The following is an 18,535-nucleotide window of genomic DNA, read 5'->3' on the forward strand; positions in this document are numbered from 1 at the left end:
TTATCTTCCCCTAAGAACTGGGTTACTAGAAAACTCACACAACAAATGAGACTCTGGTGTGAGGCCTCCTTCAGCTGTTGGGAACTCAAATCCACTTCTGCTGCTACCCAGAAGAGTGCCGTTCCCAAGGCATGTGAATTATTCCGGGTAGCAGAAGGGCCTTGCCACTTCTCCTGTTGGAGCTGAGCCCCTCTGCAGTAAACAACCCATGGTTTATTGAGCCAGAGAGATAAAACAAGGAGGAACACCTGTAGCCTGCCCATCCCTTCACATGCACATGTACAAACACACACACACACACACACAGACATACACTGTGAGATTTTTTGGATCTCAATTTTTGCATTAATTATCTAAATTATGGGTAAAACCTGCTCTGGGCTCCCAAACCCTTTATCGGTCCAGCTCCTGAGTGCCTAAGTCCTTTGGGTTCCACTGAAATTACAGCCTACCTTTTTTCTAGACGCACATCCCCGCACTGGGCTATCTAGAGCTGTGCAGGTGAGCGTTGAGTATCTCCTTTGCTTTGGTGAGTGCCGTTTCAGCTGGTGCTTCCATGTGAGGTGGCACCCCTTTCCCTTCCCAAGAAGTGCTCTCTGCAGAGATGACTGATCTGGAGGTGGGGATGGTCATGTACAAATTGGCATCATCTACTTCATACATCTGTGGGGAATGGCAGCCACCACTGGTCTGTTCCCCAATGATGAAAGCTCTGCCCAGTCTTTTCATTATGTACACAAACTCCTCTGCAGCCCCAGCTGTCACAGCACTGGTGAGGATTATTAGCCCTTTCTGAGAGCCATACCTCTCCCCTGCCAAAAAAGACAGAGAGCATCACAAAACACATCAATTTTCAGAGATCCATTTGCATAATGGAGCAAGAAAAGCGAAGATACAAAACACTTCATTCCCTACCTGCTATTAGCAACCATAGAAGTTTGAAACTTTGTTTCATACCTATGATGGTATTAAAGCATTTTTTACACTAGCCCAGAGGCTATGTTGTAAACAAACCTATGACCCTCTCTGGTGCTCGTCTCATCAGTTTCTGGTTATGATCTCCAGCAGCTGGGAAGTCAGCTCATGTTCACTGCTGCTGACTTTTCTGTGGCTTTGATTTTTACAGGAGCTCCAGACCCCACCAGAGAAGTGGAATAGGCAGGTGAGGGAAGCAACCTTTTCCACTGCCCCAGCAGGAATACCCAAAGCTCAGCTGGAGGTATCTTCCACTTCACTTTCATCCCTGCTCTTGGAACATGGCTGTCAGTGCGTGGCCTGCAAACAAAGCAGGCGGCATTTTGTGAAATTGTAATTGAAGAGGATTCCCACAGGCTTATTACAGTCTATTAATGGAAGCTGTTACATTGCCTTTGTCCCAAGCCCTTCAACAAACACCTCTTTATTATTGGTATCTGAGCCAAGTTATCTTATTCACTTACAAAAACCTGCTGACAGGAATAGGAGTTCTCTTGCACCTGATTTGCAATATATCAGAACATACTGGATACTTTTCAGGAGCTGAGATCCTTTGAAAATGTGGCCAGTGTGTCATAAATATGACCTGATCACTTGAAAACTAATTTTGAACTGCTTCAAAAATCTAGTTCTTCAAGTAACTTACTGTATGACATCTAATTCTCATACTAAACTGTTAGAGAGGGGCCAATATCATGGTAATCAATTTTCACACCATCTTTGGTATTCTCATTTCACCGTAGACGTAATATCCATTAGAAGACCCTCTTCACAGTAGATATACATAACGTAGTACCAGATTCAGCTCCTTTGAAGTTAATAGGAGTCTGCCTGTTCTCTTTGATGGGAACTGGAATGTGTCCATAGTAATCACACTCCCCTAGCTCAGCTCACCTCTGACTGCCTGGGAAAATAGATGGACCCTGCAGCCTGCCACAAAGGTTAACCATTTCAGGCTGCTCCAGACCAATAACTGCAGACACCGTTGTGGCACCTCTTTCACTACTGTCTCAGCATTAAGTGGGAATAGAATTAAAGCCACCATTTAAGACTCCTTAGCACTGCAGCTGCATTTTATGAGCACTGAAGAGGTCTCTTTCTGAATGTTGCAGCATCACTTCAACAGCCATGGACAGCACGGGTGTAACACATGGCCAAATGCTCCAAACTCACTTAGATGTGCAAAGTTTATATGGCTCCTCTTTTGTTCTTTCATTGTCTGGACAAATTGGGCTACTGTGGGTGTTTTCATCTACTGAAATAGTGTCTGATGGATCGCATGGACAGGAATGAGGAACTACATATAAAACTCCATGTAAGTATTGGAAGAGATTCTTTGTTACTAGGAGTTTAAGCAGTACGGGATTAGTTTTTAATTTTGACAGCTTTTAAAAGCAGCACGTCATAATTGTTGTACACTGTATTCAGCTAAACTTCTGAGGCCAGTTTACAAACCGCAGTGTCTAAAATACCCCCTTCCTAAGAACCATAAACTGATATTTATATGTGGCACTGGGGTATATAACTAAGATGCAGATTTTTGTTTTTACATTCTCTGCATAGCTTGAGCTAATAGTGGCAAGTGCTTTCACCAAATGAGTTATAGTGTCTAATGGCTCACTCTGAAATGCACAAGCAGGAAACACATGAAATTAAAAGCAATTCTTAAAAGAAAATGTGGTTTTACCTTTGAGCTGTGGCTGTGTCCATATTTCCTTAACTGAGTCACTGGGTCTGATGTAAACTTTGTCCAAGAGAACTCGCTGTCCTTCATCAAAGAAGTATGAGCATAGGATTGCTATGGAAGTGGTGGAGCCTCCAATATTGTACCTTTCCAAAAATTAAAGAATATTAGGAAACAAATAAAAATTTGTGGCAGACAGTAAATCTCCCTTCTAAGTTTTGTCCCTTAACAACCACACTGAAAGGGCTTATGCCTATATTTGGATACCTTTATAGAGGCCATTCCCCCTTTGCAGCATTTGCGCCTTTATCAGAGAAACAAAATCCCATCTAAGAATCTGGAACTGGAATTGCCCACAACTGACTATGAACGTGAAACTAAAACTGATTTTTTTTTTTGACTCAGCTGAAAAAAGATCAGAAAGTAAACTCAGAATCTTAATCTGCAGAGAAACATTAAGTTCTTGCAATTCTACTTTTAATAACCCATGCTGTTAGTGACATAGGCAGAACGAGTGAATATCTAAACCTTGGTATTTAAATGTAGATCCCACTTTAAGCAAAGTATGTCTGTGGAACTAACAAGCATTCTTATTTCATGCTGCACACAATGAAAACAACTAGTGTGTGGCACCTTACAAGATCAGGCTATTTCTTTTTGTGCCTAAAGATTGTTTTAGTTGCTTCATTTAGGACAGTCATGATTGAAAACTTTGGTTGCAGTTTAATTTCATATCAGTCTCTGAAGATTAAAGTCACTGAAGTGACCAAGTGTCATCAGAGAACCCCCTGCTGTGAATATGCACAATGCAATACCAGATTATTTTTTATGTTTGTCATTTCTAACATAGAGCTCATATGGCACTGGAAATGTTCGTACTTTGCTCACTAGTAGGAGATAGCATAGTGTTCTCCTTCTGTAGCTGATGCTAGGAGTGCCTGGCACAGATGAAGGCAAAAATGGTTCCTTCGCCTTCACAAAAGGATTTAAAGAATCCAGGAGAGGCCTCTGTCCCAAACAGTGAAGCAGCCTCTTTATTTTGCAGCATTTGGGAGCTGTATGCTGCATTCACACTGTGCCTGGCTAGAGCTGAAATAGGCCGCTTTAGTGCGTCCTAGTTAGCGCTGTGTTGCCACGAGGTCCTGCTGCCTGCACAGCGCAGGAGGCAGCTGGACCTAGCAGAGCCCAGCTTGCTGCAGCTGCCATTGCCATTGCCAAAATGCGTGGCAAGCGGCCAGCTAGCTGGATGACTGAGTGACTGCTTGGACAAAGAAGCTAGCTTGGGACAAAGTTAAAGGGCAGAGATCTGCTGAATTATTGTCAGTGCACAAGCTGGGTCCTGCCTCCTGTCAGTGGCGTCAGACTGGGTCGTATGGAGGAACACTGAAATTTGCTCTGTTCCTGCTGTAGTCACCCTCCTCCGGAAGAATTAATTTGACTGCCAGATGGAGCCAAGAACATGAAATGTCCTGACACACTTTTTAAAAGGCAGGAGGTCAATAAGGTGTATTTCTGGGACCCCATGTACCCTCAGTTATAGTGCAGGCCAGTTTAGGGCAGCTGGCTGGGCAGTAGGAAGACGAAACTATGCAGCCAGAGTGAAGCCAGGCAGCAAGATGACAGAGCAGCTGCTTGCCCTGCAGTGCATGTCTCACACGGTCTTGAATCGATGAAGTCTACAAGATTTGGAAGGGAAAACAGATGTCAAATATTTCCCTCATCTGTGAGCATCAGTTTAGAGGCTTCTTTAGATTATCAGACTTGTGGTCAAGAGAAAGAGACAAGGATGCCGACAAAGACAAGAAACATTTTGACAAGACAGTAGTAATACAGCAATGCTGATGAGCTTTTCCTGGGAGTCTGTTGCATCTAGGACACTGAAACTGCAGAATTTTCGGTCAGTAGGAACAACTGTACAGTTGTTAGAGTTTTAGCTTAGTTCTTGGGGGCAAGTACTTCCTTCACTATAGACTTCTTGAGTGACACTGGAGAAGTTGCTTAGCTTATCAGCCTCTCTGTTCTCCGTGCAGTGATGGTCACAAATATGAAGCTCATGAGTGGCCCAGCTTTTCCAGGGATAGCAACTTGTAAGGTGAGAGGAATTAACGCATTATGATTAATCCTAATCAAAACTGAATTTATCAGCTTCCTCTCAAAATCATGAAATTGTTTAGAGACAATTTCAAAAGGTAATGTGTGTTTGGGGTTCTTTTTATATGACGTCAGACACTTCAGAGACTGAGGTTTTTTGCCTTACCTCATCTGTGCTCACAGGATGAGCTTCCTCTCTCCACACTCATCACTGTGTTCACCTTTTCCTGCACATGCTACAAATCCCAGATGAAAATTAAGAAGATTACCAAATATTGAGAGCCCCACAATGGTAATGGGCAGAAGGCTTTTCAGCATTAACAACTAGTTCTTACAAAGGCCTTATTTTCTTTAATTAACATTTGTAATGTTTTGGGCTCACAGACGTTAGCTCTGGACCAAAACAAGAGAATGACTTTTATGTGAATAGTGTATAGGAAATGTGTACTTGTGATATTCATTTGTTTTGATAGCTGGCAACATAACAAATACCATCTTCTGGCTCGTAAGACTTTGGAGCATTGTTGACACACTGAAGAGTCTAGCAGAGTCCTAAGCTGGCAGCAGGCATATGGTACTGTAGCTTGCTGCAGCAGGGTCTAGGAGAGTCATAGTACCTTTGAGACGATGGTGACTTTGAGCCACCTTTGCATTCTGTGCACAAGGATCACTCTGTACAGGGCTGATACCACAACATAATTTAGCACTGCAGGTGTGGCAAACTAGATGCCGTAACACAGCATTACACGTGATCTTGTTTTTTGACTGATCAATCACTTGACTGTTGCCTGTAGTAAAAGATGCAGTTAAGCCATGTGTATATATATAATTAATACAAGGCACATGCAGAGTTAGATTAGAAAGAAATTAGAGAAAGAAAACAGATGTGAGGTTCAGGATTGTGTTCTGCAACATACTCCCTAGATTTACCTACTTAGTTCTAAACATCTCAAGTGATGGTACAATTTCTCTTGAGATATGTTTCCACACTGTTATTGTTTTCCTTGGCTGTTTTCCTTCTCTCATTTAATCCCAGCAATGTTAGCTTGCAAACAGGACAGCAAACCATGTAAAGCTAACTCACTGTTACAAATAAAATGCTATTTTAAAAGAACCTTGGTTATTTGCCATTCAAAGGTTTACCTCAAGTCTATGATCAACGCATCTGTGTGAACAATTTTCTTCCAAACATGCTCTACCAGTAGGTCAGACACCTGGGTTAGAAGTTCATAGTCTCCAAACATATCGAATCTTAGATAGCCAATGTTGTTTTCAAAGACATTTGTGTGGAATGAAAATTTAATCAGATCTTCAAACGCTTCTGGGGAAGGGATCTGAAAGAGTTTAGAAAAACAAAACAAATCATTTGCTGGCACAGATAGCTTGGCAAAAGATTTGAAAGGAATCACATGGGTCAAGTTTAGTCCAGGTGGGACATATGTTAGAAATGTGACCAAGTTTTAAGAATATCATGTAATGATCATGGATTAAGATTTTTGCATATTAGACTTGGGTTAATGTTAGCTGCTGCTTTATGACACAAAATAGGACCTAGTACAGGATGCATCAATAGCACACCCAGAACCTGGATCAGGCCCTTACTGGTCAGGGGTCAGTTTATTATGCAAAAATAAAGGCATTTCCTTCAACCAAAAAAGGCTGAGAAGGCTGCAAGAGCCCGCATACGCATACGCATACGCATACGCATACGCATACGCATACGCATACGCATTGCTATCATCCCAAGCCTGCCCCCCAAGCCCACTTGTTTCCTTTAGCAGCTCTTTTTAAATAAGTCACTTGAGGTTTTTAAAATCTCTTGATCAACCTCAGCTGACAAACAGCTGCTGGTTACAGGTGATACTGGCCGCAGCCCCCATTAAAGAGCCAGTCCCTGTGACTGGGGGAATCTCATGTGTCGGGCATGTGCTAGCCATCCCATGTGCTAGCCCTGTGTTACAGCTCTTACATGGTGGCCACATGCCTGGAACCTCACATGTTTGGCTGTCATCAGTTTCATCTTGTTTATCTGGATGTTATTAAATTGCAGACTTTTTTTTAATGGTAATGTGTAGCCAACTAATAAAGTTATCCCAGTAGCCCCTATATGCATTGGAGACATAGTCTGCTCCTATCGCCAGACTTAGATGCTTTGCATGCATGTGTCTGAAATGGGAAGGTTCTCCTTCAGCTTAAGGAGATTAGGATATATACTATATATGCAATGTTATATATATGCAAAGTATATATTTAGCAATTTGGCCTTCTCACTTCATGGTTGCTGTGAAAATTATATACTTGCATCTTAATCAGTTGCCTGCTGCCATAGCTCAGCCTCAGATCAGCCATAGTCTTACAGGAAAGAGAGCAAAGAGTGGGCAGGGAGCTGCCTGCTAAAAGTGCTCTCCCAACCTGCAACATGCTGCACAATCTGTGAGGCCTTTGGGCCTCCTGTGGTTGTAGGGAAGTCAGGCGGCCTCTTGCCATACATGTTGTGCCCTGGCCTGGGGTCTGCGCTCCTGCCACAAACACCTCTGCCACTGAAGAGGGAGGATTTGCAAGCCGTATGAATCCCACTGTACTTGATACAGATCAGGCACATTACCTTTCCCTGGGGGAATATTAGCTACCAGATCACACTTCTGATCTTCTTTTTCACTCCTAATTATGATATTTGCCATCATCATTCAGTGCCTTCTGCATGCCAAAATTTCAAAGACTAACTCAAAAGCCCTGTTTGCTACTAGTTGTTAACAAGGTGGTGAGAGTGAACTCTAGTGAATCCTTTTCTGTATCCTTCTTTCTCACCACACCTTGTGAAAATAACCACTGCATCTGGACTGTAAACATATCAGTTCAACACTACTGAGTTTGTCATTTCCAATCCACTTCCCAGTGACAGCAATGCTACTTGATCTCCCAGAGTACTTTGATTAACAAATCACAGTTTTGAAGAAAATATCCAGCATGCATTGCATTGTTCTGACAGAGCTTATATGTAGTTCAGAAGTACTGGTCCCCCCAGGAGAAAAAAACATCACTCATTGGTAATATCTACAAACAAAATGGATGTGTTGCTCTCAGCCATTTACTGATGATATTTTAACCAAATGCACAGATTTCATACCTCTGTCTCCAAAAATAAATGCTATATGCATACTCATAAGCATGTTGATTAAGGATAACCCTTCTATGTATGTCTGGTAATGTGTTTTTTTCCTACCTGTTCTTTCACAGTGCTGCATCAAATCTTCCTCCATTGAGGACTCTGGTACTTGTCAGCAGTGTTGCTAACTCTTGCAAATTTGTTACAGGTCTCCACACGGCTAGTTTGCCCTTAAAGGCTCAGCTCTTTTGGGGTAAAATGAATACATGAGGATTTCCAAAAAACTGTTCCCCACCTTCATGGCTGCAGGAGGAGGTATGAAAATATACCTACTCTAAAGGCTCTAGGACCAGAAGTCAGATGAAAAGCTCTCAGAATCTGAATTCTACAATACATAAATAAATAAATAAATAACGCCTCCTAATTTTTAAGCAAAAGAGGGGAGGAGGCTGAGACTGACAGTAAAGAGTCACTGTGCCGGACAGCTGCAGGTTGTGACAGTGACACACAGGCTGTGTGCCACCAAAGGAGGTGAGTCTAGCTCCGGAGACCAGCAGCATTCTCTTTTTTGGAAGGCAGGGCTCTGTTTGCAGGCCAAGGACAGACTGTTACAGGATGCAGCTGAGAGTAAGATCATGCTGCTTAGTTAGGCAGTGTTTACAAACAAACGACTCGATTGTTAAATATAAATGCTCAGGTGCTTTAGTAAGGAGAACACTATAAGCAATGTGGCTAGACTAAGGGATCTCTGAGCTAACACCACTTCAGCCAAGGAAGAATTGCTACTAGTTACCTGTATAGGGTCTCCAGCCTTTTTCTGCAGTCTCTTTCCACATGTAAGTGGCCTAACTGGAACAGGTTGTGTGACACAAAATAGGACCTAGAACTCTGCCCTGGGACTCATGTGTGGGGTTGCATTACTGGCTCTGCCACTGACATAGCCCCCAACCTTTGGCAAACCACTTTTCCAACTGTGCCTCTCTTTTCTCCCTTTCTCCCTCTCTTCTAAGTTCTTTTGTCTATTTAGATGGAAAGGGTCTTTTCATAGCTAATTTTGGGCTCATCATCATAATATAACTGATCTTCATTCAAGTTGCTAGTGTTGTCAACCCCAAGTTGTCAAAAAATCACCAGCCAAGACCTTTGTGCCATTGCAAATTCTGAGACTGGCTTAAGAACCATGAGATCTCATTTTAGGAAGGGTTGGGGGGTTGTTCCTCCTTTCTTTCTTAGAATAACATTTGGTTCCATCCATATCCTCAGAGGCTGGAATGGAGAGGTGCATCCTGGCTTATCTCCCTGTCTCAAGGCAGGATCAACTATACCTATGCCCCACCTGACAGCTAAGTGTCACTTGCTCTTAAAACCTCCAATGATGGAGGTTTGATGATCATTTTTTACTGTAACAGCTTGACGCTGTTCAGCTTGGGAACACCAAAGCACCCATATACTCTTCTACAGGATTCCTCCTAAACAAGCTGTTCTCCTCCCAGAGCTGTGCAGCCAATTGATCTCACTGTAAAACCTGTGCAAGAACCTTGCATGTGTTCTTATTCAGCCTCAACCTCCTTTTCTCAGGTCACTTCTCCAGTTTTTCCAGGATTGTAGCTTTGAATCCTCATCCTGTCCTCCAGTGTACCAAGACGGCCAGGATGGGGTGTTACCATAACCAAAAGCCCAAATCCTCTGGGATAGTGCTCTGGAAGTGATTACAAGGGGTTATTTAAGCTCTGAGTCCCCACTGAAGGAGCACGGGATAGAGTGAGAAGCTACGCTTTCATTCCGCAGAGGGCGGCACTGCACACCAGCGCATTGGCCTGCTCTGAAAACAGAGAGCTTTTAACATGCTCATTACAAGCCAGAAAGCAAAAATGTAAGGCACCGTTATTTCCTAGCCAATACCCCTGGAAGATTACATTTGAAAGGAAAATCTGAAAATGTGATTCTTGGCTAAATTTTGGGTTTCATCCAAAATCCATGTAAAATCCATAAAACTAATGGACACATCTACTGTAATAATAAGAATGGAAAAAAAATGAGGAAAAATAGATCGCTGGTGGGATTATTGTAACCTGTAAAAATAGATGCATTGTGCTTGTGTATCAGAATGAGAAGATGAAATGTACTAGGAACAAAAACCAAAAGTGATTAACACAGTAATATTTTCTTCTCTGTACAGCAAGTATGAACTGCAAAAAGGAAAAGAGTCAATGAGAGTTCAGTAAAAGACATTTTTGGGGCTGGCATAAATTTGTATGGTTCCACTGACTTCTGCCTGCTTATGCTGGCACAAATCAGCAGTGGACAGGCCCACAACACCTTCTTTTCACCTGTCAGCAGTAGATGCACTGTATGTATCAATGTGATTTTTCTGTCTTGACACTTTGAAGCTGACCATTTTGATTTCACTCATTAACGAAGGGACATAAGGAAACTATACTCATTTCTAGTGAAGTGTTTGTAACTCTGTTGTCTCTGACAGCAAGGATAATACTCTGGTATATATATGTATATCAGGAGACTTCGAATTCGAAGCAATTTCTCTTTATAAAAGATCCCCTTTTTAACTTTTACTAGTGATGTGCAGTGCCATGAAGAGAGACACTGTTCATCACTTTCAGCTGCATGACCAAAACATTAAGGCAAAAATTCCCTTAGGTGTTAAGACTGCGTTAAAAGTCTTTGGGCAGCATCAAGGGGCCTGAAGGGTCACTCAGGGAAACTCTTCTCACTCGAAACTGACATATCACATTTGCCAAAATCAGGCAGCAGTTATTCTAGAGGTAATCTATGATCTGCGATATACATTAGCCCAAATGTTTCAGTTTGGAAAGGGAAGGTGTGACCAGAGGGAGAGAGAGGCAAGCAGAAAAATAAGAAGCAGGGATTATTAAACTGGGCATCAGCAAGTTTACAGAACTCTGCCTTACAAACAAAAGGCTGTTTTCTCAACCACAAACAGCATATACAAGATTAGCCTCTGGGAAGTCTGACTTTAGAAAGCAGCATTTATGCAGCAGAGAACTCCAGCTAGCATTGACCTTGCTGCTGTCACAGAAGAGACATATTCACTACCCTGTACAATGCTTCAGCAGCTATTCCACTGTAGCAGATGCAAAGGTCTACATGCATTTCACTCTGTCTCCTGTGTCCCATCCCATCCTTCTTGCAGTTATTCATCATCACTTTCATGTAATTGTGTTGGATCTGCTTCTCTGTCAAGGTCATTATCAAGAAAATCCCACTGTCAAGGAATGGGGTTGCTTGGAAGGTTGGCAGTGCAAGAGAAAAACTAGCTCTAATGTGATAATAAATGTGCATAAATGTGATGTAGACTAAAAGAGCCACTATGTCAAAGTATAGGACTGTAAAAAAAAAAAAAAAAGATGAAAAAGATGAATTTACCAATGTAATTCATGCCATCATGTAAATGTCACTGTAATCTTAAGACAGTTGCTGTATGGGGCATTGGCACTGGGGATTCCAGAAACGATCCACAAAAAGCATTCGTCTCAGCCCTGCAAAAGCAAGGCAGAAGCAGGGACACTGCAGGAAAAAAAGGAGAGGAACTCAAGGTCCTGTTGCTGTCCCAGTGCTCTGTGGGGTAGGTGAATTTTCTTCTTTCTCCATCACAAGGAAAAGCCTTTATTTTCATTTCTTAGTTTATACATCCTCTTTCCTCTTAAAATGTCTTAACACTACCCTCTTGCCTCTCCCCCTCCCGGTTTCATCAAGCACTACAAGGGAATGCCTACTTCTTTGGTAGCTGCCCTAGGCTCATAAGAGATTCATGCTATTTATACACTGTTCCCCCTTGATATTTCAGATTTTTTTTCTGCCTTTCATCCCCACTCATGTACTTTCCTTCTTATAGATGTATTACCTGGCCTCCTCCAATCATTTTGCCTGACAGAGAGCTCAGGTAAACAGAGGCATTAATTAGCACAATGGCATTTCCCCACTAGCTCTATCCAGATCAGAATTTCATGTGTCGTGAGAAAAAGAAGAACTGTGCCCTGTTCATCCTGCTCTAAACATTCAAGGGTTAAGTCAAGTAAAAATAGTTAACAATATCCATTAACAGCCTTCAGTGAAAATGGATGACTGATTTGCCGGATGGGGCCTACAGAGAAATTATAGTCTATCATTACTGATGTGTTGCTAATAATTTAGCAGGGACCTCTGTCCAAAACCTCTTTTGGGTGAAGTTTTCTGCACCCAACAAATGTAGGAGGGAAAGAGAGTGATGGAATAGAAAAATCCTTTAATTAATTATTTCTGTTTAAGCACATTTTATGCTTAGAGCTCAGAATGGGGCCAGAGTCTCTATGCTAAGAAACTTGAAAAAATGCCCTTCCCTGGAAATGCTTAGACTTTATCCTTGACCTTAGCGTTGCAGATAATGCCACAAAGGTCATGTCCGCTTTAAATCATGCATGCCAAAGACTTCAGAGGGTGGAAGCCCACAGATTTCCTCCCCCAGGAAACATTTAATAGTTACCTGACACTTGGTACAATCTGGTTCATTGCAAAGGCAAATTCATGCTCTTCAAAAAGTAATTTTATGGGTCCCGGGGGTAAGAAGTCTCTGATAGCCATGCTAGAGCAGTAGCCAAAAAGGAGCTAACTCCATCCAAGGCAGGGATCAGGTTATCCTAACCCTCCCTTTAACTTGAAGGTGGAATTTTAACAAGTGCTCCTGGGAGCTCCCTCCAGCACAACAATGAACAAGAAAGATTGCCAAGGCAGACCAGTGTATAAATAGCCGGTCTCAGAACAAAGCACAGACTGTTATGCAAACCACACAGCAAGGGCAGAAGTAGATTATTAAAAATTAGTTTCTCCCTGGAGGTCACCCAACTTCCACCCAGGTACTTCTTCCAACTGGGAAACTGTCTAATGCTGACCAAGAGACAGAATCAGAACAGTTTTCCATTGTCAGTACCAAAGGAGTTGCTTGTTATTCTGGTGTAATAGAATTAGAAGTCAGGCATGGCAATTTTATATATAAAAATCCATTTAAAAGTATGTGGCTGTATTTTTTGTGAGTATATGTATTTAATCTGGATCAACCAATTTTTTCTCAAATTACAAACTCAATAGCAGTGGGTTTCTGCATTAATTTACTGAGAAGCCATAGTACTGAAAGAGAGGGGATTGCAGAGGTGATGAAATATCTTCCCTGTCACGGTGAAGCCCTGCATCAGAATCTTTGCTTGTGGCACATGGCTGCTGAGAGAGACTCAGCCTGAAGTGTGCTGTCCCTAAAATACATGCATCCAGAGCGACCGTCTACAGCTACTACAAGCTACTACCCTGACTTGCCTAAGTGTCCAGCAGAGTTCAGCCTCTGAAACCCACTGAAGCATTGGCTTCTCTGGTGTGTACAGGTAAATCGTGATGGTTTGATGATATGGGCCAGAAGTTTGGTGAGATACCTAACTCAGTGCTCTCATTCTAGCTGGCATCACTATACCTTGGTATGCGAGAACTGTACCTGTTTTGGCATGATCCCTGGGATGCTATCCTTGGCGTGTTCAGGGATGTAGAGTAATTTCAGGTGCTCATCATCAGAGAGAGCTTGCAGGTCAGCAGTCACCTTCCTGGCCAGCTCCTCTTCTGAGTTAATTCTTTTATAATTGTCTTTATTGATGAGCTTGGCAAGCTTGGATGCTATAGTAGTCCCAATGTCCACAAAAGCGTAATTGTCTGCCACAAGCTTCCCCACAGTTTGCAACATCTGTGGCACCTGGGCACGCAGGTTGGCAATGTGCTGAGCTACAGCCATGGCTTCACTGGCCTGGACAGTGATGTGTGGCTCCACCCCAGACACGCTCCACACTTTGCCAGTGACTGGGCTGAGTACCACTTGGCTGGGGATGGAGGCATACAGGGAGCTGTTGCCAACACGATAAATGCCCACTGAGAGGGAACCACCCACTGTGGGCTCACCAATAATGGTGGCCCGGTGTAGATCCTTCATAGAGCGAGTGAAAGCTTCAGCTGCTGAGCCACTCATGTGGCTTATTAGGATGTAGATGTCCTTGAGAGAGCCGTATCTCTTGCCAGAGACTTGGGGGAGAGTCCACACCTCTGTGCTGCGGGAGGTACTGCGATCAAAAACAGTGTAGAGGTGTTGCCGAGGCTCAGGCTCAAAGAAGTAGGAACACAAGATTGGAATGGCAGTGGAGTAGCCACCTGTGTTGTACCTCATGTCAATGATCATGGCGTCTGTGTCCACCAGCTTGTTCCATACCATCTGCACCAGCTGGGGTCCAATGGCCTTCACTGTTTCTGCTTCAGCCATCATATCAAAGCGAAGGTAGCCCAGGTTGCCTGGCAATACATCTATTTTGAAGAGAGCCTCAATGATATAGCCCAGCTCCTCAGGGCTGGGGATCAGATTGGGGAGCTGTTCTTCTGGGGTTGGTTCCACATGGCTGTGGAAGATGTGAAGCCGATGGTCCCCTGAGGCATCCTGCAAGTCGCTGGTAAGCTGGGAAGCCAATGTCTCAAAGTCTACAGCTGACCGATAACCTCCATAGGCCTGTTTAGTGCTGAGCATAACACTTGCCTTCCCAGCCACTTCTGGGATGGCATAATGAGCCTCTAGGAGTTGCCCAGTAGCCTCCACAAGTATCCCCATAATCCTGTGGAAAGTCAGCACCTCTTCAGCCTTCTGCAGTGCATCCTCAGCCAATACTATGGCATCAGGCACAACTCCTCCACCCATCCAGCTTTCCCCATGGTTGTCAATGAAGGTGATGACAGGTACTGTGATGGTCAGGCCACGAGTTATTCCCTGCTCAGGCTGCAGCAGAGGGAAGGTGCGTGTGTGTGACAGGCTGCCTGCTGTGATCTCACCGATTAGCGTAGCACGGCCCAGGGACTGCATGAGGTAAGCGAACTCCTCAGCAGCTGTAGCAGTGTGGTGGCTGGTAAGCAGGTAGATGCCACGCTGAGCCCCATAGGGCTGGCCCAGCAGTTCTGCCTGGCTGTTGTGCTCCTGTGTGTGGTTGGTGCATCTGTCATAGGTTGTGAAGAGGTGGACAGGGCCAGCAGCAGGATCTTGGAAATAGGACAGTAGCAGAGGCACGGCAGAGGAGGATGGGCCCCCAGGGTTGTAGCGTAGGTCCATGATCAGGTTTTCTGTATTTTGGAGGGGCTCCCAAACTTTGTGTACAATGTAGGGTCCCAACTTAGCCAGCACAGAAGCATCAGCAAACTCATCAAAGCGCATGTAGCCCACATTTCCTGCCAACACTGACACCTTGAAGACAGTATCCACCAAAGCATGCAGAAGCTGCTCATTGTTGGGCAGGTCGGCTGCCACTGCAACTCGCTTCTCAGCCGGGGGACTAACAGCTTCATCTGGCATCATGACTCGAACCAGCAGGCGGGGATCCTCAGATAAGGTCTGCATCTCAGTGTTGAGCTTGGTGGCCAGGTCCTCTGCTGACTGCACAGAAGAGAAGTCAAAGGTGGCGAGGTGCTGCAGCAGCACTGGCACCCGCTCCACTAAACTGTAATTGTCCTTTAATATGCCTGTGAGTCGGCTTAGGGTGCCAGGCACTGCTCTGCGTACTGCCAGCATGTCTAGGGATTTCTGCAAGGCTTGGTCTGCCTCAGTAGCCACACAAGGCATCACCCCACTCACTTCCCAGCTCTGCCCACCTCCACTCAGGGGGCTCACAGATCGTGACACAGGAACCATTAGATAGAAATTAGAGGGGCCAATACGCAACTTCTGGACGTCCAGCGAGCCCCCAGCCGTTTTTTCCCCAACAGTGATAGCTCTGTGCATGTGCTTGAGGATGTAAGCCACGCCTTCAGCCACTCCTGTGGTGTGGCGGCTGATCAAAACAATGACATCCTTGTCCTTGCTGTACCTCTCTCCCAACACCTTTGGCAGTGTCCATATCTCTGTGGTGGTGTTGGAAGGCCGATTATATACAGTCTCAATGTGCAGCACCTTGTCTGCTTCATGCAAGTATGAGATGATGAAGGGGAGGCCAGAGATCTGTCCTCCAGTGCTGTGCCGAAGATCTATGACCAGTGCAGAGGAGTCTATCAGTGTCTTCCACACCTTGTCCACCAGAAAAGCACCAACCTTCTGCACAACTTCTTGGCCTATGATATAATCAATCCTCAGGTAGCCAACGTTGCCCTCCAGCTTGTCATACATAACCACATGCTCAATAAGACTCAGGAGTTGTTCACGAGTGGGAGAAGCCTCAGCTTCTTGTTTGGGAGCTGCATGAGGCGATGGCTCATAGGAGATCACCAGTCTTGGGTCATTCAGAGCACCCTGCACTCCAGCTGTCAAGACACTGGCCAGCATTTTGGGATCTGAGATGTCCAGGATCTCTCCACTCTTGATGGCTTGTTCAATGGCTTCTTGCATCCCCACTAGGTTTTCAGGATAGCAGTAGTTATCCAGAAGGACTTTAGCCATGTCCAGCACTAGAGCTGGTTGAAAGATTTCCTCAGCAGATATGCTGCACATGATCAGGGCTGAAAACAGGAAGAAATGCATCCTGATCCTTTTGTATCTCTATGGAATAGAAAATAAATTGTATGTAGGAAAGAAGTCAGAAGTCCTTATCGATTGAAATGAACATAGCTCTCCACCGACCCTCTCGGTTTGTGAATCACACTGAAATCCCAGTGTTGAATCCAGTGCACTGAGGAGATAAAAATCTTTTATCTGCATTAAACCTTTAATCTCATTAAAATGGAGTGCATCAGCCAAAGTGCACCAATAGATGAAGTTCAGCCTCACGCCACCTTACAGACCTCTTAGGAAACAGTAATAAACTTTAGTCATCAAGGAGATACTTTCTGGCAGTTAATTGTTTTCAAAAGGTACCTCATTGCCTGTTACAAACTGGTCCTGACTTATCCTGACAGTGGATTGCTTAAATGCAATATTGTTTGATTTTAACCAAAATTGGAACAGCAATCATTCAGTGTTTTACATCAGCTATGAAAAGCTAATAGTGGGAGATTCTTCTGTGACTTAGTTGTATCAATTTTTAATAATTTTTCAAATGTTCTTTACAATACAATATCTTTGGTGTATTTTAGTCTGTGGACTGCAAAGGGTTGTTCTTACATTCTATAACTGAGGGCTCTGAACAAGAAACTCCAGACATTTGGAACAGCTCATAAAATCCGAGGTAATGACAGCCTGCTAATTTCCGTGCTGAGAATTGCCAGCATTTTAAACATCCATTTGCCTCAACATAATGCAGCTAAATCTGAGGTGACTTTAATCTTCATAATTTGCACTCAATTAGGATTTACTTGTAATACCATTGAGTAACATATGGTCATGTCTGATGACAGCTCCCAGCCAATAGACTTTAGGCTCACTATACCAAAATAGAATGGGGGTGGTGGTGGGGGTATTCGTCTGCCCACAATGTATTTGAGACTCCATTGTATTAATAGTTTGAAAGAGGATCAGTAAATGTGGGATACAGCTGCAGGCTGTACCCATGTGAATTGTCAGCATTCAGCACTCCAGTATGACATGCCAAAGCCATACAAGAACAGATTCTGGCTTTAGGTTTGAAAAGAGTTGCTCCCTCAGTCATTCTGCTTGGTGGGGGTAGCTGCAAGAACGGACTAGGGAATCTGGGAAGGGCATGCTTTTCTGTTACTTTCACTTGTTTCTACATATGAATACGTGTGGAAGGGAGAGTCTAAAGATGGTCTAACCTGGCTGGGCACACTCTGTTGGTGTCAGTGGAGTGAGGCCTGAAATACAAATGAGCTGCTCACATGAGCAAAGTTTAGTGCAGTTCTCTCTCTGGGTCATTCAGTAGTAGCAGTAAAGGAGTTTCAAGAAGCTCCTTCCTTTAACATGTCTAGATAGGATTAGCCTAATCCATATATACAGGTGCTATTTCATCCCATGATTAATTTATATCTGTGTATATGTAAATGTACAAAGGATGGAAAATTAAACATATTCACATGATTTTTTTCCTACCCAGAAAATCTCAACCGTTATATAACCTTTCTGGGGAGAAAACTATTTGAAGCTTAATTTTTGGTTTTCAAAACAATAAATTGTTGCTGAACAAACCGAATAAAGAGGCATCAGGTAGATGTTCTTAAGACCGTAAATCAGGTGGAGAAGTTACATAGAAAACAATTATTCAACAATTTTTCAAACAATTACTGAAGGAACCCAATGAAATTATTAGATAGCAGGTTTAAAAAAAAAGAGGAACCATTTTTTCACACAATGTATAATTAATTTCTTAAACTTATTGCTACAGAAAGTACACAGGCTAAAAAATTGTTTGGACAAATTCATGGAGGATAGATTCATTTATGGCTTCAGTCTAGATGCAGCCTCGGGCTTAGGGAGTTCCTAAATGGATGGCGTCCAGAAGCTGTAATGTTACACTACAGAAAGGACCAGTTTACACTTAGGCTTTTACTCTTCCCCTGAGCATCCTTGCTAGTTACTGTCAGAGATAAGACTCCTTTCTAGAGATAACCTAACCCAGGTTCTGATCCAGAACCTTTCTTACATTTTATGAACAACTTTTGCTTTCATTTTTTTCTGTTAAACTACCCATCATATCCTGCAGTAAGTGAACTCACTGACCCTTGGTGTGTGTTCAGAAATGAATCAATATTCTGGGGCTTTGAAGACATTTGCT

At 43.4% G+C, this 18,535-nt stretch overlaps 1 protein-coding gene across 1 annotated transcript; it reads right to left on the reverse strand.

Annotated features, from left to right (window-relative positions):
* Positions 1-483: 483 nt before the first annotated feature.
* Positions 484-17,174, reverse strand: RBP3 (retinol binding protein 3). The gene is made up of 5 exons (XM_026112553.2): positions 17,163-17,174; positions 13,354-16,410; positions 5,894-6,084; positions 2,663-2,805; positions 484-812 (listed from the first exon to the last, which is right to left on the reverse strand). Exons 1-5 carry the CDS (start codon positions 17,172-17,174, stop codon positions 484-486), a joined length of 3,732 nt encoding a protein of 1,243 aa, XP_025968338.2.
* Positions 17,175-18,535: the final 1,361 nt, after the last annotated feature.

The sequence above is a fragment of the Dromaius novaehollandiae genome, chromosome 6, assembly GCF_036370855.1.
Source record: "Dromaius novaehollandiae isolate bDroNov1 chromosome 6, bDroNov1.hap1, whole genome shotgun sequence".
Lineage (NCBI taxonomy): Eukaryota > Metazoa > Chordata > Aves > Casuariiformes > Dromaiidae > Dromaius > Dromaius novaehollandiae.